Below are 22,384 nucleotides of genomic sequence, written 5' to 3'. Positions count from 1 at the left end.
TGCGAGTCCATTTTCTTTCAGCTGGTCTACCGATGCACAGCAACCAGCCAATCCTGCTGTCTCAAGGGTATCCGTACCTCAATGTCAGTTACATTCAACAGAAAAAGTGACATTTAATGGAAAGCAAAACAAATCAGGTCCTGATTTAAAATTTTAACACATTTAGATAGCTTATTTAAATTCTAAGACTGTTTTTAAAGGCTGTATTATTTGTATATAAATATGAACTATAGTTTTTACTAGTATCACCAAATTGAGTGATACAAATTTCATCTATTTTATTACCCTATTTTTAAGGGAATTTTATGTTTTGTTTATTAATCTTGATGAATTGTATAAAGAGAGAATTTAAAATATTACATTCTTTATTTTCTATTAGCTGTATTCATACTTTGGTTGCTTCAGACTTTATATATATTGTTCTTAAGAATTAGGAAAGACTTTCATGTGTTTTAAATTTGTCACTTCTATTCTTTACAGAACCTTGTAGTGCCAAAAAGTTTTTAAAAGGTTAAAAAAATAAAACTACAACATGAAGATCCAGAACTTTTTTCTTTTACATACTTGTATATTGAAGATATTCAAACTTGAACATTAAGTTGCTTTTGTCTGTATTTGAAGTAATTCTATTTTAAGTTAATAAATCTTTTTGACAAGAGTCAAATTTGAATTTCTGGTGTTTACAGATGATGAAAATATAACAGTTTAGTGATTTGTTTTACTCTCAGTGAATGGAGCACTCTAAATCACTTAGTTTTAGAAATCCAAGGATCTTTCCATTTCCTTTATTTTCTTGGATCTTCACAATATTCATATGAAGTTGATAGAAGCAGATGTTATCTCTTACTGAGAAAACTGAGGTGCAAAACAGTGAATTCCAAAGATTGAAAATGTGTTTAACGTAGGAAATAGAATTGAAAACAGACACTTTTGAAGGAGAATTCTAAATAACTGAGATTGATACTGGCAAGTAAAGGGAAGATAATTCTTATTTACAAGGAATTAGTATGTGCCAGACTGTGCAGTCTGAGTTCTGTAATATGGCCTAAAAACACACTGGCCAATTTGATATTTACCAGTAAAACTTGCAGTTTAGTAGTGTAGCTGGATTTCAAACTTGTGTTGTTGGTGGTATAATTTTTAGTTGGTTTTGTTTTGGTACTATAAACTCAGGTAAGGTAATTTTCTCTAAATTCCTCAGAGATTTGACAGGAATTGTAGGCTAAATGATGGTATAGATTTGTGCAAATGTGTAAAATAAGTATACAAATGTATTTTAAGGACAGTGTTATCTTTGTTTTACTTTTTCACACGTTATTTAAATAGGAAACTACATTGGTTCTTCCCTTATTTTCCAACATGGAAGATGCCAGAAATCTGCAGGAGGTTGAGGGCTTTCTTGCCATGTTTACTGTCCTGAAAAGGTATTTATTAAGATCAGGTGTACATACTGTTTTTCATGTCAAAGCTTGACTATCCCTCAGAAACCTAAGTAGTAGAGTTAGCTCATTTGTTAATGTTGGATTCTGGGTCCAACATATGCTTTTATGTTAATATAACTTGGAACATTCAAATTGTCTTTGTTTTTTTCTTTCAAGCTTTTCATTTAAAGTTAGTTTTATTATTTCATCTTCCAAATCTTGGATAACTGATCAGATGACATGTACAAGTTTTCATTTTATTTTACTTTTGTATATATTTGAAATTTTCATTAAAAGGAAAATAATCTGTAACAAGAGACTGCCTTGAGGCAGCCTTCCTTCCTAATGGAAGGTAATATACCACCTGGTAAAAGGTATTTATAACAATAAACCCCAGTAACCTAGGTTTTACTTGTATGATGGTATTATGATAATTTTCAACATCTCACTTACTCCTTCTTCAGCAGTTGCCAGTGTTCAGTAACTGGCAAAATTGTTCTATGTTGAAAAACACTCTTATTTAGCAATTTATACAGTAGTAGGTCAATTTTATAATTTTCAGATATAAAAACTTAAGTTTTAATTATGAATTAAAATCCACTGTAGAAATTAAAAGTGCAACAAAGAAAAATAGATCTTTTTTTTGTTTTTTGTTTTTTTGCTTGCAAAATTTTTAATCACAAGTTTTTCATTTCCTAAATTATTGCCTGTTTCTGAAGTAAAATGCCATGCACATCCATACACATTAATCATCAACCTAAGATCACAAGTCTGGTAATAAATGTTCCATCAATTCAATGCAAAATTCATATCAATAGAAAAAAAACTAAACTCCAAATACAAAATATACCCTCTATTTTCTTTTTTTTTTTCTTTGCACATATAGTTCATTTTTTTATTAAGTGGATTAGCAAATAATCAAATATCCCATCTGTTACTTCTTTTTTTTTTTATAATAAATTTTATTTTTATATTCCCCATACAATTGCAACCCCCCCCATTCTGACCCCAATCCCTCCCCTCCCGCCCCCCACCCCCCAAAAAGTATCTCTGGTTCATAGTTTTTTGTTGATTTTGATTTTCACTTTCTTATAGTTATTCATTTTCCTGGTCCCTTATTTAAGTTTTCTAGATTCCTGCTATGAGTGAGACCATCCGGTAGTTTTCTTTTTCTTTTTGGCTTATTTCACTGAGCATGATCCCTTCCAGCGCCATCCATGTTGCAGCAAATTGCATGTGTTTATCTTTTTTGAATGCTGAGTAATATTCCATGGTATATATGTACCACATCTTGATCCAGTCATCTATTTTTGGGCATTTGGGCTGTTTCCAAAGCTTAGCTATTGTAAACAGTGCTGCTATAAACATAGGTGTGCAGGTGCTCTTTGGAATTGATGTTTCTGTGTCCTTTGGGTAAATACCTAGGAGTGGAATTGCTGGATCATATGGAAGCTCTATGTTTAGTAGGTCAAGAAATCTCCACACAGCTCTCCATAGTGGTTGGACCAGTTTGCACTCCCACCAACAGTGCAGGAGAGTTCCAAGAAAAATAGATCTTAAGCAGAGAACATACACACACACACACGATCATATTGTTTTGAAATGTTTTGTATGTTTAATGACATGGAAAGATTAGCATTTTCCCTTGCCATTAAAGATTATTCAAGAACATGAATATTAGTATGTACTATGTATTTGTTCAATTCCCTACAGATTTTGCTCTTTCCAGTTTTTCTCTTATATAAAAATATATATGCAAAATGATGGGATAAGACTTTGTGTATATTTATTGCATTATGATGAATTCCTATAAATGGGTTTGCTAGGTAAAAAGTAAAAAGGTTCAAAAGTTTCTCCTACAGATTGCCATCTAGAGAAGTGGTTACCGATTCACAGTTCCAAAAATCTACATGTTGGTAAACTTACTGCAGCTTTAAACTCCAAACATCTCATTTTTTTCCTGTAAAGGATAATTTAAATGTGTTCAAAAAGAGCATTATACAAAAGCATAGAAATCACTCAGAAGTCCCCATCAAACTAGAAATAAATACTAATAATACTTGGTGTGAACTTTATTCTAACCACTGCTCTTAAACATGTAGACATATATAAATTTGTTATATAAATATATAGTTATATAAATTTAGCTTGTATGCTAAATTTTAAAGTAATAAATTGACTTGGATGTAAGGAAAAAAGCAAGAAATGCTCAACTTTAAAACTTTTCTACAAGAGAATCTAAGATTCCTCCTAAAACTAAAAGGCAGTTATAGAAAACAAGAGGCTTGAGTCTTTTTTCTAGTTTCATGTTTTTAATTGGAGACATTATGACTCCTGTTAAGATGAAACTAACACACTTCAGAGTTCCTTTACTTCCTGTAATTCCTTCATGACAATGTTTAAATATTTCATTTTAATATTATAGTCATTTCCCATTATTTCTAAAATGAGTTAGCCACTTTTCTAAAAGGAGTTAGCCACTCCTTTTATACTGCCTTTTCCCTAGATTCTTAATTTGATCCATAAGTTTTTTTCCCAAGTGATGATAAACTTTTGAGTTCTCGCATACTTGAGAATGTCTATTCTTTGTTTTTCATAGATAATTTTGGGTATAAAAATCCTCGGCACTTTATTTCTCCTGGACCTTTGGGCCCTTTTGCTTCAGCAATGTCTTAAGATTGCTATTAATGTAAGATCACACGGTCTTGAACGCCCACTCCCCATTCTAAATGAGTTCATCTCTCTTTGGATGGCCATGTAATTCTTTTTCTTAAATTCATTAGGTTATTTTTCAATAGATGACTTTTTATTGCAGGAAATTTTTCTTCTATTTGAAGTGTGTTCAGTTATACATACGGAGAATTTCTTTTCATGTGTTTTATTACCTCTATGGATTTTACTATTTTCCATTTTTTATCCCCCCTATTTTCTTGATGTTTTCTGTTTACATTTTGTGGTTTCTAATAAGACTTTTGCGGGCCTCCCCAGTGGTGCAGCAGTTGAGCGCTGGGTTGCGAAGCTCCCTGAGGCCTCTGCAGTGCCGGTTCGATCCCCGGCTGCTTCCCGCCCACCGGAGGAGGGTCCCACATGGCATGCAGACCTCTCCTGCCGCCCGCTGCTCCCCTCAGTAGTGTACTTCGGTCCTTCTGCCTGTTCTGCTCCCCGCTCTGGCTCTGGTGAATTCTCTCACCCTCCCGCGCTTCTGACTGTACCCAGTGCATGTATAAACAAACAAACAAACAAATAAATAAATAAAATAAGTGCCTCTTTAAAAAAAAAAATTGTTTAAAAAAAAAGACTTTTGTTTTTCCAATTTTTCAGTTCTTTAGGCTCTCATTTCTTTGAACTTGCATATTTGCATTAAAAAAGAAAACAAAAAACAACAGACCACTTGCTATGTCTTGAATTTTTAAGAGAACTTGTTTTAACTTTTTAGGGGGTGAGTGTCCAGCACCTGTGATCCTTGTTTTTCTGATTAATGCTTATTTAAACTTAAGTCAGTCTTCTAAAGAATAACTGAATAGGGTAGAGCAATAAATTTTAAATTTTGGAAGTCAAATCCTTTTAACTTGGGCTGTTATTTTGGAAGTCAAATTCTGTTTCCCCTGAGAACCCATCTCCTTTCATTCTTAGTAGTGAGAGGTCTCTGTGCCCTACGGAAAAGCTTTTAAGGAAATATAATTCAAATGTGGCAAGTGAAGTCATTTTAGTGATTTGTACCCATCATTAAAAACATAGGGGCCTTCCTGGTGGTACAAGGGGTTACATCTCATCATTATGACACTATCAGCAGCCAGTGCAGCATGAGTTCAATCCCTGCCAAGAAGCTAACCCGCATGGCGCAGCAGACCTCTCCTGTTCACCTGCTGCTCCCTGCAGCAGTGTATTTTAGTACATCTGCCTGTTTTGCTCCCCACTCTTGTCTCTGGTGAATCCTCTCACACCCCTCCCCCCCTGCACCTCTGGCCTACACCCCAGCTCTTGTATGCATACATAAATCTTTAAAAAAAATGAATATAGGAAGTAGCAGAATGGATTCTGATACTGATTAAGAACTCTTTCAGTACAGATTATATATACATAGTAATGATGTCAGACATGTTCCTTAAGATAAGCTGCAGTAAAACAATGTTACGGAGTTCCAAAGCTTCATCCAGTAGAATTGTACACACATGACAGCAGGTGGCAAGGTCTTTTTTTTTTTATTTCCCCATACAATTGCACCCCCTTTATTTTGAACCCAATCCCTCCTTTCCCCACCCACCCCCGCCAGTGTGTCTCTGGTTTATGGTTGCTTGTTGATTTTTTCTTTCTCATAGTTATTCTTTTTCCTGGTCCCTTATTTAGGTTTTCTAGATTCCTGCTATGAGTGAGACCATCCGGTAGTTTTCTTTTTCTTTCTGGCTTGCTTCGCTGAGCATGATCCCTTCCAGCTCCTTCCATGTTGCTGCAAATTGCATGAGTTTATCTTTTTTGATTGCTGAGTAATATTCCATTGTGTATATATACCACATCTTCTTGTTCCAGTCATCTATATTTGGGCATTTGGGTTGTTTCCAAAGCTTAGCTATTGTAAATAGTGCTGCTATAAACATAGGGGTGCAGGTGCCCTTTGGATTTATTCTGTATTCTTTGGGTAAATACCTAGGAGTGGAATTGCTGGATCATATGGAAGCTCTATTTTTAGTAGGTTGAGGAATCTCCACACAGCTTTCCATAGTGGTTGGACCAGTTTGCACTCCCACCAACAGTGCAGGAGAGTTCCTTTTTCTCCATATCCTCGTGGCAAGGTCTATCTTAAAGCTTCATCTGCAGTTTTGTAATTTGTCAAAACAGTCTCTAGAGAGATGTTCAATGTGTCTCACTCATTCTTTATACTAATAAGGAATAAGGATAATCTACTTCCTGCTATAGGTTGACTATGCTGTCCCATTTTGGTCCAGATTTCATATGCCCAAGTAAGTGTGCTTCTTAGTTGTTTTTTTTTTTTTGGGGGGGGGGGGGGTGGTATGGGAGGAGTGGTATTTCTGTTATTAAAATTCTAGTTTAAATTTATTTATTTTAAAATAAAAACTTATTTAAAACATTATACTAGATGACGACGTAGTTGGTCATTTAGCCCAAGGACATTTTTCCACCTAGATCACTTTGGTAAAGAAAGAACTGCTAGGACTCTGCTAAGATATTATTAATAGCATTAATATTTAATTTTTAAACGTAATTCTGTCTAGTTGTAAATCATAATAGCTCATGTGAACATCTTTTTACTAGCTAAAGTATTGAAAATTTCCAAAGAATGTAAAATATCAAACATGATCCCACCATGCTTTTAATATTGCTGCGGAAGTCCTGCAATTCAATAGCAAACAGCAGTATGCTTATCCTATGACCACATATGACTTCCCAAGAAAATGAATCCTCTCTTCACAGTTTTTTCTGGGACTAGAGGTACAGGAAGCTATTCAATTCACTTTTCCATTGTAAAAACGGAAAGGTAAGTATAGGCAGACAGATCTCCTAGCAAAGACTCTCAATACCCTCTTGCTTATCAGTGGGCAGTTTTAAGTCCTTATTTTGCTTCTGCAACCTTAGGTGCTTCACTTTTTTGAACTACTTTTTTAAATGATAGTTTTGAAATTGCACTTGCCTATTATTCAGCTGTTGATTTTCCTTACATACGCTTTCCTTACATACGCTTAATTCTGTGTCTTCCAATTATCTAAACAATGTCATTTCAGGCCTAGATTACTATGTTTAACTGGAGTTCCTATTTCTAACTGTCTGGGGTTTGGCTAGATATAGCACAGCTATCTCAAACTTTAAATGCATTATTTTCCCTGCCACCACACCTCTTACTACCTGCCCTTCTAAATCCTGTCTCTTCCCGCTGTGTTATTCCTGCTTTTGTATATGGCACTGTTGTCCACCAATTCTAGTCAAAACCACAAATGCTATTAGATAGCCTTTCTCTCCATCAACCTTTTTCAGTCTTGTTACCCTACTGCCACTGACTAAAGTTGGATAATGTCAATGTTTGTAGGATAAAGACTGAGCACTTTTAATCTGGAATTCAAGGCTTTTGGGGGGGGGGTGGAATACTATGTAAGAATATTGTATAAAAGGTGTTAATTCTGTTTGTTGAACTATTCAATGCAACTGTGGATTAAATGTTACAAAAGCCTTAACATTTGAATGCATTCCGTCTTTACAAAGCTGTTACTGTCAGTTATTTTTCATGTTTATTATCACTTCGCTGATGTTGGGGTGGGGGAAGAGTAGAAGCCAATATGTTTTACTGATTTGAGCTCTGAATGCAGTAGCAGCAGCATAAATCTCAGCATCTTCATAACATGGGGCAACCCAAAATCTAAAGTATAGAAAAATGCAAGATGGATATGTCAAATTTAATTAAAAAAAAAAAAAAAGTGATCAGGTGGCCATAACCTTTGCTGGTCACTCATACCTTCCACATCCCAAATCCTTTCTTCCCTTACAAGTTTGAATAAACCAAGAGTTGTTGTACTAAAGGGTCAGAAGCAACAATTGGGTAACACTATTCCTCAAACATAGGTTATGATTCAAGAAGAGATACAAATCTCAGCACCTCTTTTATTTAAAAAAGAGAATATTGGCTAAAAAAAATTTTCATAGCTGCCTAGGAAGTTCTTAATCCTTCCACCCAGATGCCTTCATCCATAAGCCATTTGGACTAAAACCAGAGTCCATCATTCATTCCCTCTCCGGCTCTTCTTGTGGCTTTTCTTAGATCTGAAAAGGCAACACATAAGTATTAAATTTAATAGCTGTTCAAGAAACTAGGTGAGGGGGGCCTCCCAGGTGGCGCAGCGGTTGAGCGCTGGGTTGTGAAGCTGCCCGCGGCCTCTGCAGCACCGGTTTGATCCCCGGCTGCTCCCCGGCCACCAGAGGAGGGTCCCACATGGCGCGCAGACCTCTCCTGCTGCCCGCTGCTCCCCTCAGCAGTGTACTTTCAGTCCTTCTGCCTGCTCTGCTCCCCGCTCTGGCTCTGGTGAATTCTCTCACCCTCCCGCACTTCTGACTGTACCCAGTGCATGTATAAACAAAACAAACAAACAAATAAATAAATAAAACATGCCTCTATTTAAAAAAAAAATTAAAAAAAAAAAAAAAGAAACTAGGTGAGGACTTTTGTGGAAAACCAGGGCATGCTGATGGGGATAGGAATGATACTCACGGTATTCATTAAATGTACTTGGTATTTTCATATATCAGAGCAATACTGACTTAGACATTACTATCCAAAATCTACTAATGAAGAAATTACCTCTAAGAGGTTAAAAGTGCACCTAACTCTGTATTTAGCATATGGAGATTTCTAATGAATGCTTATCAGGGTGAATAGTCAAAGTCCCTCAACTGTTAGGTGTTAAAAGTTGGGACTTAACCAGAGGTCTCCTGGGATCAAAGCTCATGCCCTTACCACTGTCAAAAGCTGCAATCCCACAAGGAAAAACAAAGCAATACAAAAAAGATACATAATTCTAGTAATTCCCAAAGGGCCAATTTTGTCCTGTAATGAAGAATTCCTAAATATCCCCACCAAATACAAGAAAATTTCAGTTCTAACTTAGCTGTGACTAATTTAATACTTTAATTTCTGAATAAAAAGCGAAATTCCTAAGTTAAAAAGCAGTTAATCCATACCTTTCAGGAGACTTTGAGTGGCTCCTATGTCTGTGACTACGATGATGACCTGGGAAAAACAAGGCCATTGGATAAATGAGAGTCTACCCTCCTGATCCTCTGCTGTCATTTTTACCTGTCCCAGTCCATTCCATTGGCTTAATACTTTTTTGCTCTGTACTAGGGAAACCTCTTGGTAGCACCTCTCAGCTGGTGAATTTGTACTTGCATATTTTGGGGAGTGGAGAACTGAACCATATGCAAATTCAGGGTTAATTTCACAAACATCTGGTTGGGTATTTATCGGTACACTATTAGGTTTTCAATTTTAGATAAAAAGCCTGAAGCTCATCATCCTATCAGCAAAGCTTAGACTTGAGAGCCAAGATATGAAGTATATTTCCTTTTCTAGGAAATATCTAGGCAGACACTTCAGTATTTCAGAAGGCTAACAACTCGTAATACATTTTTTTAAGACAACCACAACTATGGCTCAAATGCCATACCTGGTGATTTGGTATATGTGCTGCCGAAGCGAGCACGCCATACCTGGTGATTTGGAACGGGATCTGTGCCGTCTATCACGGGACCTACTGCGATGTCGTCTTGGACTTTTGCTCCGATGCCTTTCTCGGCGAGGGGAGGGGCTGTGGGAATAATTGGTTGGATTCCCATATCTGTCTTAACAACATATTCAGAACAACAGTGCCCCCCTCCAAAATATCGAAATTCACAGAAGGCCTACCTCCTCCTCTTGGGAGACCGACTCCGCCTGGATGAAAGGAAAGAATAGTCTTAGGTACACTGGTTGTTGTAGATTGTAAAAATTACCTCACTTCTTCACCCATCTCTGTTACCATGTCCTTTGTCAGGTAACTTTAGTACCCTCCCAGTACAAGTCTGCAATTACACATATGCTTTGGACAATGGGATATCTGCAAGTATGATAAAGACACTAGAAAAATACTTGCAAGAGTAGGCTGGCTTGTTCTTAAATTCTGTCACTGCCATGAGAACATGCCTAGCCTAGCCTAGGATGAGACACAAAGAAATAAGTTGTCCCAGGCATCCCAACTGGGGCCACCATATACTGGCCATGGACACCTGACCAGAAAATAGGTAAGGAGCCATACCTTAAACTTAGAAAAAAAAAAAAAAAAAAAAAAAAAGCCTATCCAAGCTGAGCTTAAATAATTGACAAAACACTTGAACTAATTTCTAGCACTAACAGCGCATTTGTGGTGGTTTCTGTAGTACTTAAGACGCTGGACAAATAAACATTGTGTACATACTGGCATTTTTCCTTCCCTGATATCCAAACTTTTTGGCTACAGTGCTTAAAAGACTCCCTGGAAGAGGTCAATGACTAGGACATTACCTTCTTGGAGACCGGCTCCTACTCCTCCTATAGCGCAGTGTGGGAGAGCGCCGGGGTTTGTCTAAGTCTCGGTAGCTTCGGCGGCGGTGATCAGGTGATGGTACTCGCTCCAGCTAAAAATGAGATGGATGAGTCAGTAAGGAGCTCAGTGATGAGTCAGTTATACAAAACCATCTAGAAATACTACTTATACTCCCCATTCTGTCCCAAATTCCACCTCCAAGTGACTTTTAAAACAATAATTTGAATATATAGAATAATCCTAAAGACAACCACCTCACTACAAAATTAAAAAATTAAGCTGTTTCCAATAATCCCATTTTTCTATCATTGATGCCCTTATTCCAGGATTGTGCTGAATATATTGAAAAATAAATTTACTTCACTTCTTAAGATGGTAGGTTTTCAATGTGAAAGAGAAAAGATACAGATATTCCTAGACTTACAATGGTCTGATGATTTTTCAACTTTGCTATGGTGAAATACACACACACACACACACACACACAGAGTGAGTTAAAAAACCTTGAACTTTTTATCTTTTTTCTGGGCTAGCAATGTGGTACAATACTCTTGTGATAATTTATTATTAAAAGGCTTTATTTTTGATGATTTTGTCCAACTGTAGGTTAATGTCAATATTCTGAACACATTTAAAGTAGATCAGGTTTATCCATGATGTTTGGTAGGTTAGATGTATTAGAGGCATTTTCAACTCAGAATGGATGTATCAATATGAAACCCTCATTGCAAGTAAAGGAAGAACCATACAGCAGTACAGTTACCTTGGAAAAGCTTTTCTTTGAGCTCTGGCCAAACTTAAAGCAATGAGCACTTATAGTGCCCTGATTGGAGCTGTAGCTACCATATCCCAACATAAAAAAAAATTGGCTAATTCCTGGTTGGTGGCAGCAGCTTAATAAGACAGAGATAGAACATCTTTGCATTCATCTTAAGAGCCTATAGGTTCAGAGATACAATTCAGTTTGCACCCAGGATCTATAAGCCAGCAAACCTTAGTGTATTTACCCCAGCCTTTTTTTATACATGTTACTTATAATTTTAATCATAAATGCATCCATCATCATCCATCTTCTATAACCTAACGTAGGAATCTCCCCATTATCATATACTTTTCACTAGTTTTAATACCCACCTAATAGTCTACTGAGTTGATTTAAATTTGAAAACAAAGCAAAATAAAAAGGAACCATTCCCATCCCTCACCTCCCTTAAACTCCCATATGCCTGACCTTTTCATCCTCCTCCTCCTCTTCTTCACTGGATTCCACGTCATCCATGTCTTCTTCTAGAGCACTAACCCGTGGCTCCAGTTGCTCGGCTTCCTCTAGCACATAGCGTTTCTACAGAGAAAATGATGAGTTAGGGAGACCTCGTTGATGTCTCTCTCTTCTGTCTAACACTGGGATTGACAGAAAAACATTGGCGCAACAACAGGCAGTTTCTTTTCAGACACCCTTGTCCAAGATTTTTCTAAATAGTTTAACACAACTGGATTCTATACACTCATAACTTCTATAGACCTGTAAATACAAAGCTGGGGGGGGGGGGTGGACGGAGAGGGGAAACCTGAGCGGAACATCTTTATTTCCTATTGTCTCTATTCCCTATGATCTAATATGCTAAAGTGACTGAAGTATCAATCAGTATAGGGACAGCCTTGAATAAATATGTGGGCTTCATACATTAGGATCAGTAAGTTTACACACAGCTGAGTCTCTATGGCCTGGTAGTTCTGCCAGGAGAAGCTCAGCCCAGCTTAAGGGCTGAAGTGCCTTGGGTCCTACTCTAGAGACATACCAACTCTACTAGACGTAGGATTTAGGGAGCAGTGAAGAGTCATGCATTTTGAATAAAACACAGGTTATGAAAAAAATCATCTTGTGATTCTAGTTTCTTCTGCAATGTGGCTTAGCAGTGCTTAATGAATGACTAAGGCCCTGAAAGGCAAAGGTCAGTTCAAAGTTGCCAAATGAACTGGCTGTGTCATAAGACCCCTTTCCATTATCTTGTGCTAAGGACATACAAAAAATGTTCAATAGCTCTGGAATAACTAGTAATGTGTATGCTACTTAGCTCTCTCATCCCTTACCAAAATTCTATGAAGGTTGGTAGAAATGACACAAAATGCCACTCAGTCAAGTCAATTTCTTGTGAAAGGTCTCTCTAATCATAGGACCACCACAGTTTGGGATCTAGTTTTCTTGTGTTTTTATTTTTAATGCTTTACCCTTTAAATACTTGGTCTTTTCTCCTTTAACTACAATCCCTTGCTCATAGACACACAGACTAATTATTAAAGGGATTTTCCCATGGGAGCGTCAGTGTTTTATTGTGTATATTTGTCTGACTGCCTGTCTTGGCTAGAAGAACAGTGACTTTGATGAGATCTTTCTCTCTTACCTGCAGCCGTGGGAGAATGATATCACAGACTCTCTCACTGTGCAGCAGTTCATCAATAAACTCGTCTACGTGCATTAGTTCAAATTCTGAAAGAAAAATCATAAGCTCAAGCAACTTGGAAATATATTCAGATAGTCAAAAAGTAAAAGAAGATTCTATATATAGAATGTCTAATAAGTACTTGATATACAAAATATTAACTCCCTTCAGTTTGCCTTTCCCTGCACATTCACTAGTTAGAATTACTGCAATGCGGCAATTACCCAGAAGGGACTACTGTCAAACCTGAATTCAAACTACAACCCTTCTTTTCTTAACTTATCATCACCATCTATTTTCGTTCATTCAGTTCATCTTTACTGAGGCCATCTATGTGTCAGCCTGCTAGGTGCTACAGGGAAAGGGATGAATGAAACTGTTCCAATTATCAGGAGAAATGCAGAAACAGTCCTGAATTGTATAAAGGTGACGTTCTTGAATAGATGATATAACTCAAGTGAGATTTCCCACATGAAAACACTATATTTCTAAAAATAGAGATGTAGTTTATATTATAAATGGAGCAATTGTTTTTTGGAACTTATATAGTGACTATTATCTTAAACATTGTTTTTTTTTTTTTTTACTTTTTTTTTAAAAGATTCATTTATGCATACAAGAGCTGGGGTACAGGCCAGAGTTACAGGGGGGTGAGAGGATTCACCAGAGACAGAGTGGGGAACAGAACAGGCAGACTAACTGAAATACCCTGCTGAGGGGAGCAGCGGGCGAGACAGGAGAGGTCTGCTGCGCCACGTGGGTTGTTCCCTGGCCAGCTGGGGATTGAACACGTGCTGCAGAGGCTGCAGATTGCTTCATAGTGTGGTGTTTATTAACCCCTTGCGCCACCAGGGATGCCCCCACATCGGGTTCTTAACAAGGGTGATTTTGACCATTCCCCACAACACTCATACCTCCATTACGGTTCTGGCTCTTGATTTTTCTGTAGTCGTTATACAGAGGCTCCAAGTACTTGTAGCAATCAATTGCAGTGCCTGTCAGCCTCATGTAAAGTGCTCCCAACATGCGGACATACCTGAAAAATATATGATAATGAGGCAATGAATGGGCCATTCTAAATAATTTCTGAGTTTCATAATTCGCTTTTTCTCAATAAAGTTCTCTCTTCTCTTTGGTAGAAAAGCTGCAATTACAGAGGTAGCATGGGCCAGTAGAAAGCTAACTAAAATATGGAGATGTGGGTTTAAGTTCCCATTCTATCACTTCCTGGCTGTGGAAATGTACAACACACTATTCAAATTTCAGTTTAATAGACTTAATAGCCTACAGCACATACTAAGTGCTTAATTAAAGTTAGCTATTTTCTAACCATTAATGTTTTATAAGATTTCTTCTTTCTCTTTTTTAAATCCAACTACCTGTTCAACTCTCCACTTGGATAAATAGGCATCTAAAACTTAAAGTTTCTTCACATGATAAACTGAATTGTGTAGCAAAGAATGTGGATTCTGAAGTCAGCTTTGTCACTCACTTGCAGTCTGATCTTGGGGAAACTACTCTCTCTGTGCCTAAATTTCCTCCCTTGTAAAATGGAGATAATTTTATAGAGTTGTTGGCAAAGATTAAATTATTATATGTAAATCCCTTAGAACAGAACATTGCACATAACTTCATTGTGTTTACTGCCTAAATTTGTCTGACTCTGAGAACGAATAATAAACTATTTAAGAGCGGCTACATTTTGAGGGTGTTTACCACATAACAGGCACTGCATGACAGGCACAGCATTATCTTCTTTAACCCTCACATCAATCATGAATTGTTATTATTGCCTCCATTTTACAGATAAAGAGAGAAAAACTAAGAAAATTAACTTTTTCAAGGTCACAGTTAAGCAACAGTGTCTGGATATGAAGTTAACACCCAAGTTTCCCCTCACATCAGTACATGATGTTGTTTTCTTTACCCCTGTAATCCACTGTTGCCAACATATTAGGTATTCACTTCTGCTTAAAATATTTTCAGTCAGGCTATGAAATACTATTTTGGGGGGAAAGTATCAAGACTGAAAAAGTAAAGGAGAAGATCAACAAAAATAAAAAAGACAAGGGCTCAAGAGCAAAATCCTAGAGTGGAAAGCATTATGGAAATGAGATACATTGTTTTCACTGCTCTTAAGCAAAGCCAAATTCTGGACCACTGAAATGGAAACTTTTATATTAGTCAGTATTTCACTCACTTGAAGTCTTCATTTTTGATAAACTCTACAATGATGTCCTTCTCTGGTTGAATTTGAAGCATCTTCAAGGTCAGACATAAAAAGGGAGTTGGCTTTATGTTGCCACCATAGACGCCACCCACAAACCTTAACTCCATGGCTTTATCTACTACAAGTTCAGCTAGAAAACAAAAACAAGAGTGGCACTCAGACATATTAGGGTTAAGTATTTCCTGTTTTTAAGTACTGAGAAGTTATTTCGAGGTTTGGTGTTCAAGAACACTCAACAGTTTACTACAAGGAACACAAGTATGCATTTATAGTAATAATAATGGCACCCAGAATACACCTAAGGATAATTATAATGTGTCATGTACTCTACTAAGTACTTAATATTCTCTAATTTAATCCTTATAAGCAATGAAGTAAGTACTAGTATCTCTACTTTCAGCAAAGAAAAATGATGTCTAAAAAAGGTTAAATGACTTGCATAAGGTACAAAGGTCAGAAAGTGGCAGGGCCTGGATTTAAATCTAAGCAGTCTTCAAAGTCCATGATTGTCCCCAACATGTAGGGGAAAAAGTCTGCCAGAGTAAGAATTATAAGAAACAAAACCCCTTAATAGCTTTATAAAGTTGAGCAAACCTCATCTACAGAATGGGGAAATAACCTTCCAATGTTGTCAAAATCAAACTCTAGCTCTAGGAACTAAGACAAACCACTTCATGTCTCCTTGTACCTGTCAGTTAAAATTTGAGTAACAAAGGGAGTTGGCTTAAGGGCTACCATGAGAATCAAACGAGACAATACAAATAAATATTAAGAACTGGATATAACAAATGACAGCTATCATTAAGAAAAAGTCATCCTATGATCCAGATATCAAGTTCAGGATAAATTCTACTCAGTCAACATTATAGTTGATGACCTATAGCTAAGTGCTAACAACTTAGACGTTAAGTATGTACAGGAGATACAAGTACAGGGGTAAAGAAGAGGAACACAATTACTACTTTTATGACTTTACAGTGTGGCACTGAAAGCAGAAGCACTGAAAATAAATTTTAAGTGTGATGAGTAGTTGAAAGAAGCTACAGAGTTCAATGAAAGTATTTGACAAGGGAACATAATCTACTCTTGGGGAAGGGGGCAATGACTATGTAAATCTACAGAAAAACTGACACTATGCTAAAAGACTTGAACATAGGGCATACTGGGACTTCTTTGGAAAAGGTCATGAGATCACTCTTGGACCAAATGAATTGGCATGTCTTAGAATTAGAGTTTTGGATATCAGGGAGATTTGGGCAAAAGTAAATTTGAAGGCATCCATATATAATGTAACTGATAAGGAGATCATCCAAGGAGAACTTTGGAATGAGAAAAGGGCCCAAAATCAAATCTTACATGACTCCATGTAATGGCAACTTAGATAAACAATATGACTCATCCATGGAGGCCAGTGGTGGTGGCAGTAGTAACAGCACAGAAATAATTAACAGTGAAACAACTAGCACCATCACTATCACTTGATTACTGAAAACTTTTTTATAAATACATACTTTTAACTATACCTAACACTTTTTACAGATGATTGCATTTAATCCATAGAACAACCATTTAAGGTCGGTGCATCATTTACACTCCCGCTGTTATAAGACAGCCCCGATATTGAACGGGTTGCCTGGCTGTGGGTCCTCACCCGCGCTTAAAAGGGACTTATTAATACTCCACTATAGGCACACACAAAAGGTTAATAAAAGGTTTATTTACAAGGGAAAAGGTCATCCTTTTGGCCCACGTGTCTGCCTTTATACCACCTTGGCTGCTTAACCCCACCCTCAGGTCCCTGCCACCTTCCCTTTGGTGGTGATTGGATTTGGAGTTCCCGGTGTCTTTGGCTTTGGCCTGGGGTGGGGGTGGAGTCCACAAAGCCTGTACGGAATTAGCTTTAGGAAATCCTTATCCCCCTAACAGCTTTACAATAAAAGCCATGATTCACCGGGTGACATAGCTTACTAAAAAGAGCCAAAAATCGAACAACTGGAACACTAACTGGAAATTTTCTGAGTATTTATATTAGGACCTGAATGTGGAAATGTTACGGGGAAATGATGTCCTAACAACAGAAATACTGCAAATGGTCTAGATTTAGAGATAAAAGATCTTGAACTTGGTTTCGAGCACATTGATAACTTTAATACATTTAGGGTCCCCTGATTTTAACCTTTGGGGATCCAGCAGGTTCTCATTAAACATGGAATGACTCAAAGAAATAGAGACCCTTCGGAATAAACACGTATTAGATTCATCTACGTTCCCAAAACTCAACATGTTCAGATTTTCTTGAATGACTGACTTATTCCTCCCCAATCCTATCCCCAAGGGCCAGTCCCTCCACCGAGCAGTTAAGGGAATTGGGCCTTTGGGTGGCCAGGGGTCCGCGCACTCCCGCTCACCTGTAAGTCCAAAGCACTCTTCTTTCCAGTATTTGGACTCATAAATTCGGGTTCGAATGATCTTCTCCACCAGATATTGAGGGTTGGTGCCGTGGATGCTATGCGCATCCTTCACCGTGCGGTTCGCCATTTCAGAATGTTTTCACTTCTATTTCCGGCGGGTCCTTTAATACGTCACATCCGGATTTAACAAAAAAAAAAAAAAACAACCGGAGATGGGATAAACTAAACAGCTTAAGCGACCATCTTGAAACCGGAAACTGCTGCGTAAGGAACGTCCTTCCGCAAACGGCTCCGCTAACGGAACCAAAAACGCCTACCACCTACTAAGACTTCCGCTGCCCGGGGACGGACGACATCACGTGCCTCCCCTCAGGTGGGCGGGGCGTGAGGGTTGGCGGGCGGTGGAATGTAGGGACCGCCCAGGGGCGGGGCTACGACGTTTGGCGCGAAATTTTCTCCTCGTCTTTCGGTTCCTAGTGAGGCGCTGGTTTTGAGCCCGGCGCGCGGCGACTGACTGAGGAGAATCCAGCGGGGGCAGGTCAGAGTGGCTCTAGCACCACACTCTCCTGGAGCCGGGGCGGGGGAGCAGAGGGCTTGCTCCTAGCTCTGGGAAGTCTCGGTGCGGCGTGAGTGCGGCGTTCGGTGGGCAGGAGGGAGACCCGAGCCACCGGGGCTGAGGACGTTCTCTGTAGACTGTTGGTCACTGATTCATTCTGCACATGTTAGCTAAGTGTCTGTGAAGTGCCAGACACTGCTCTAAACCCGTTAGGAGCGTTTCTCTTTTCCACATCCCGATTCCTAATCGGTTCCTTGCTCCGCCAGGGTTGAGACTTTGCAGTGGGGAAGCCGGAAGCCAATGGCGGGGAAGCGTGGGCTTTCCTGCCCTGGGCGCCCTGAGGCCTCTGTAATGGTCGTCACCATCCCTTTTTATTTGCATTGTCCTTGTGAGGCATTCGCCCTTTTTTCTCCTTTGTGCTGTAACTGTAGCTAGCACCACCCGGCAGGCACAGCAGAAGTTATGATCCCATTTTAGGGATGTAGTTATTACGTCCAGAGGGAAACTTGTCCTTTTGTGACTAAGTGATCAGGGCTTTTAGTGACATCTTTTTTTTTTTTTTTTTATTTGTTTGTATTTATACAAGCACTGGGTACAGTCAGAAGCGCGGGAGGGTGAGAGAATCCACCAGAGCCAGAGCGGGGAGCAGAGCAGGCAGAAGGACCGAAGTACACTGCTGAGGGGAGCAGCGGGGGTGGCAGGAGAGGTCTGCGCGCCATGCGGGACCCTCCTCCGGTGGCCGGGGAGCAGCCGGGGATCGAACCGGCGCTGCAGAGGCTGCGGGCAGCTTCGCAACCCAGCGCTCAACCGCTGCGCCACCGGGGAGACCCTGACATCTTTTTCCAGATGAGCTGTTGTTAACGGGTGGACTCTCATCCACTTTCTTTCCAAGGAGACAAGTCTGTGGCACCTCTTCTACTTACTCTATTCTTAACTCCGGAATAGAAAGGCCTTCTATTTTGACAGTTGGAAAAGAATCACTGAATATAGAGGCAAGAGATGCTAGATCCTTACCCTAGTGAAACTACTGTAATTATTAATAGATACGTCAGTTTTCGATTGTAGTTGTCTGTAAAAATGCTACGCTCTTGCCGGCTGTACTGGGTGCTTTGCATGGCAATAGTGGTTTCCTCTGTGAGGCATGGTCTTTACCAAGTCCCTCAGTATTTAACGTAACAGAGGGGTTATGGGCGTAATGTGGACTTTAGAAGGCTTATGAATACCCAAAAATTAAACGGAAAACTTTATGTGAAATGTATTGCTTCATAATTTCATCAAATAACTAAAGACAAAAACAAAGCTACTGTCTTTTAGAAATAGATGCAAGGGAGTGGGGAAATGTTTTTACCACTTTCATTTTCTTACTTAAGCCTCAGTAGTCCTAGAATAGTGCCTGCACACCATGGTTAATTAATAATTATTGGTTAAATAAGAGGAAATTTCTATTATCTCCCCTATAAAATAAGGGGAAGGAAATTGAGGACCGTTTGACTTCTCAGTTGGTGACTGGGAAGCCTGACATTTAATAAGGATATCAAAAGCAAGTTCTCTTGGGCATACATTAACATTATCCACTTTTAAACAGAAAGAGGATGTAGTTAAAACTGCAGGCATGGTATTCACTCTCTGAGAGTCTGAATTAAGGCTGTGCCATCCTATACTACATTGGAGTAAATTATCATTTTTCAGTGATGATAGTGTCTACCTTTCATTCAGCAAATGTTTATTATTGAGCACCTGCTGTGCTCTTACTGTGTACTAGTATTATTTTAGAATTTGAGACTACAGTGAGATAAATATAGCACAGTTTTGTCTTCATCTTTTGTCATATTGGCTCAATTAACATCTGCTATCATTTTTAGTATAACTTCCTTATCTTTTCCTGGGATGCAGTCCTTTGACTGGGTGGTGTGTATGTTCTAGATTTTGGTATCTGGGACTGAGAGCCTGGTAGTGGGTATCTTATAGGCGCCAAAACCTTTGCTAGGTCTAATCAGACCTTCCTCTCAGTGAATTCATGGTTTTTCTTGGAGAATCTGCTAATGGTATATGACATGAAATTCTCGGTTGAGGGTAAGAAACTGGGGTAGCAGTATAAATTATAATTGTTTTATGTTGCCTCTTTAGAAGAACTCCTGATTAAATTTTTTAATTTTTCATTAAAGAATAGCATACATGCAGAAAAATGCACAAATCATAAATGGATAGCTCAGTGAGTTTTATTACAGAGAACATGTCCATGTAACCAGTATCTAGGTCATGAAACAACATGACCAGCATCACAGAAGCACCCTATTCCCCCATCATGCCCAATCACCTAGATTGCCTTCTATTTTGACTTCTAACATCATCGATTATTTTTACCTGTTTTTGAATCCTATAAATGGAATCAATTTATAGCTGATTAAAGAAAACCCTAATTTTTAAAATAATTTTTTGGTGAGATTTACCCCATGTTATGTGCAGTTGCCATTGATTTAATTTCATTGCTGTATAGTACTGTTACGAATGTTTTGGGTCATGTCTTTTGATGAAGTTTTTCTGTTGGGTATATTCTGTTGGAATTACTGGGTGATTCCATAAATAAAGCATATGTCAGCTTTAGTAGTTACTGCCAGGTTTCCAAAGTGGTTTTGCCATCTTACATCCCCTCTAGCAGTGTATGAGAGTTTTGGCTACTCTGTGTCCTTACCACACTTGGTTTTGTTCTAGTGATTTTTGGAACCACTAACTCACCTGTTGTGTGCCACATTCTGACCTGGGCTTTGGTGATGCAGTTATGAACAAGTTAGACAAGGTCCCAAGATCCCTGCTCTTTTGAAAGTTAACATTCTATGTGGGAAACATAATAAACAAAATGATATAATAGTTATTGCTTTGATAATAGGGTCATGTAATGCACATGACTCTGAGAAACAGTAAGAGGGAGAAGTAGCTTTCCACTGCATATCAGTGAAGGCCTTTCTGAGGAAGTTTTACTGGAGCTGAGACCTGAACCATCCCTGCAAAGATATATAGTAAGAGAGAATAGCTACTGCCTAAGTCTAAAGGCTCAAGTAACCTTGGTCTGTTTGAGGCTTGGGAAAGCAGGCCTAGAGCAGTCACAGACCCAGTTGAGGCAGATTATTTTGCCCAGGGCCAAGTAACATTCCTTCTGATACCCAGCCTAGGGTGAATTACCAACCTTTGCATACATGTGTGCATATACTGGTCTTATTTAACATTGTTCATGGTCTCCTAGAAAAGGAAGGTTAAATTTTATCATGGCTTGGATTTTGAAGGAAGTTACCTGCTTTAGTAAGCAAAAATATGATCTGAATTTATGAGAGTTGAGAGTATGGATTTGATGTTTTACATCCCCTTTGTTATGTATGAGGACCCTAGAGGTATGGAGATAGCCCTTCTGCAGTTTCTGCAGTCAGTTTTTGGATTGAAAAAAAATCATTGTGTGTATCCATGTAATCAAACATCATCAAAGTGACAAATCAGGCCATTTATCATAGTTAAATTATTCAAGAATTATAAAATGTTTGCTGGGATATGCTAATTTGCTACAAAGCACTATCAGTGATATTCCAATTGTTTTGACAGTTTTAGTGAGTACTGTGATTTACTTGTACCTTTTGTCTGTATCTCAGTAGCTTATTATATAATTCCATTGTAGAAAGGTGAAAAGTTCCGTGCTTACTTGAGACAGTTCCGTGTTACATCATCCAGTGAAAAGAACACATACTGAAGGTAAGTTAATGTTATATGTTCCCTTCAATTTTAGGATTCACATTTACTAATTTTTACCAAAAGATTTTGGATATTATGAATCCCATTTTATTTTTTACTTGAGTACAAGTCTTATACTTGTTTTTATTCATTAATCTTACTGTTTGTTCATTTCTACAATGTAATTAATTATGTTGTGAATTATTCTCTAAATATCTGTAATAACAATCAGGCATCATTTGTGTTTACTAATGACTCAGTATCTCTTTTTGCTCCTTAGTTTCTTAAGTATACTAAAAAAATACCTTTAAAATGAAAAAGAAAGGCAGAAAATCTTATGGGTCAAAATATTCCCAAATAGAATGTAGGCCGTAAGTCTGCTGAAATTTAGGAAGCCAGCATGTTTAGTCAGGTTGTTATAATGCTATTTTAATTCTGTTGTTTTTTAACAAAGACTGAAAATATTGGTCTCTATCAGTAATTCAGACTGCATTTTAAAAATATTTTTATCTGTTTTGCCAAATTTTAGCTCCATAAAATAAATAC

At 38.1% G+C, this 22,384-nt stretch overlaps 1 protein-coding gene across 1 annotated transcript; it reads right to left on the bottom strand.

The window, feature by feature from the left end:
* Nucleotides 1–8,071: 8,071 nt before the first annotated feature.
* On the bottom strand, nucleotides 8,072–17,873 carry PRPF38A (pre-mRNA processing factor 38A). Its single transcript, XM_084243181.1, has 10 exons — nucleotides 17,563–17,873; nucleotides 15,125–15,284; nucleotides 13,839–13,960; nucleotides 12,886–12,971; nucleotides 11,715–11,825; nucleotides 10,462–10,574; nucleotides 9,829–9,855; nucleotides 9,633–9,730; nucleotides 9,105–9,153; nucleotides 8,072–8,189 (listed from the first exon to the last, which is right to left on the bottom strand). Exons 1-10 carry the CDS (start codon nucleotides 17,690–17,692, stop codon nucleotides 8,147–8,149), a joined length of 939 nt encoding a protein of 312 aa, XP_084099307.1. The 5' UTR covers nucleotides 17,693–17,873; the 3' UTR covers nucleotides 8,072–8,146.
* Nucleotides 17,874–22,384: the final 4,511 nt, after the last annotated feature.

The sequence above is a fragment of the Talpa europaea genome (genome assembly GCF_964194135.1).
Source record: "Talpa europaea genome assembly, chromosome: 9".
NCBI lineage: Eukaryota > Metazoa > Chordata > Mammalia > Eulipotyphla > Talpidae > Talpa > Talpa europaea.
The sequence above is the reverse complement of the archived record's forward strand: the minus strand, read 5'-3'. Positions and strand labels throughout refer to the sequence as shown.

What these genes read in the sequence shown, in the direction of transcription:
- PRPF38A (XM_084243181.1), bottom strand. Translation starts at nt 17,692, where the DNA reads ATGGCGAACCGCACGGTGAAGGATGCGCATAGCATCCACGGCACCAAC. An exon ending in AGGAGGAGGAGGATGAAAAG is followed by an intron (nt 10,575 to 11,714) that starts GTCAGGCATATG and finishes TCTCATTTTTAG; the next exon opens with CTGGAGCGAGTACCATCACC. An exon ending in AGGAGCCGGTCTCCAAGAAG is followed by an intron (nt 9,856 to 10,461) that starts GTAATGTCCTAG and finishes CCTTTCATCCAG; the next exon opens with GCGGAGTCGGTCTCCCAAGA.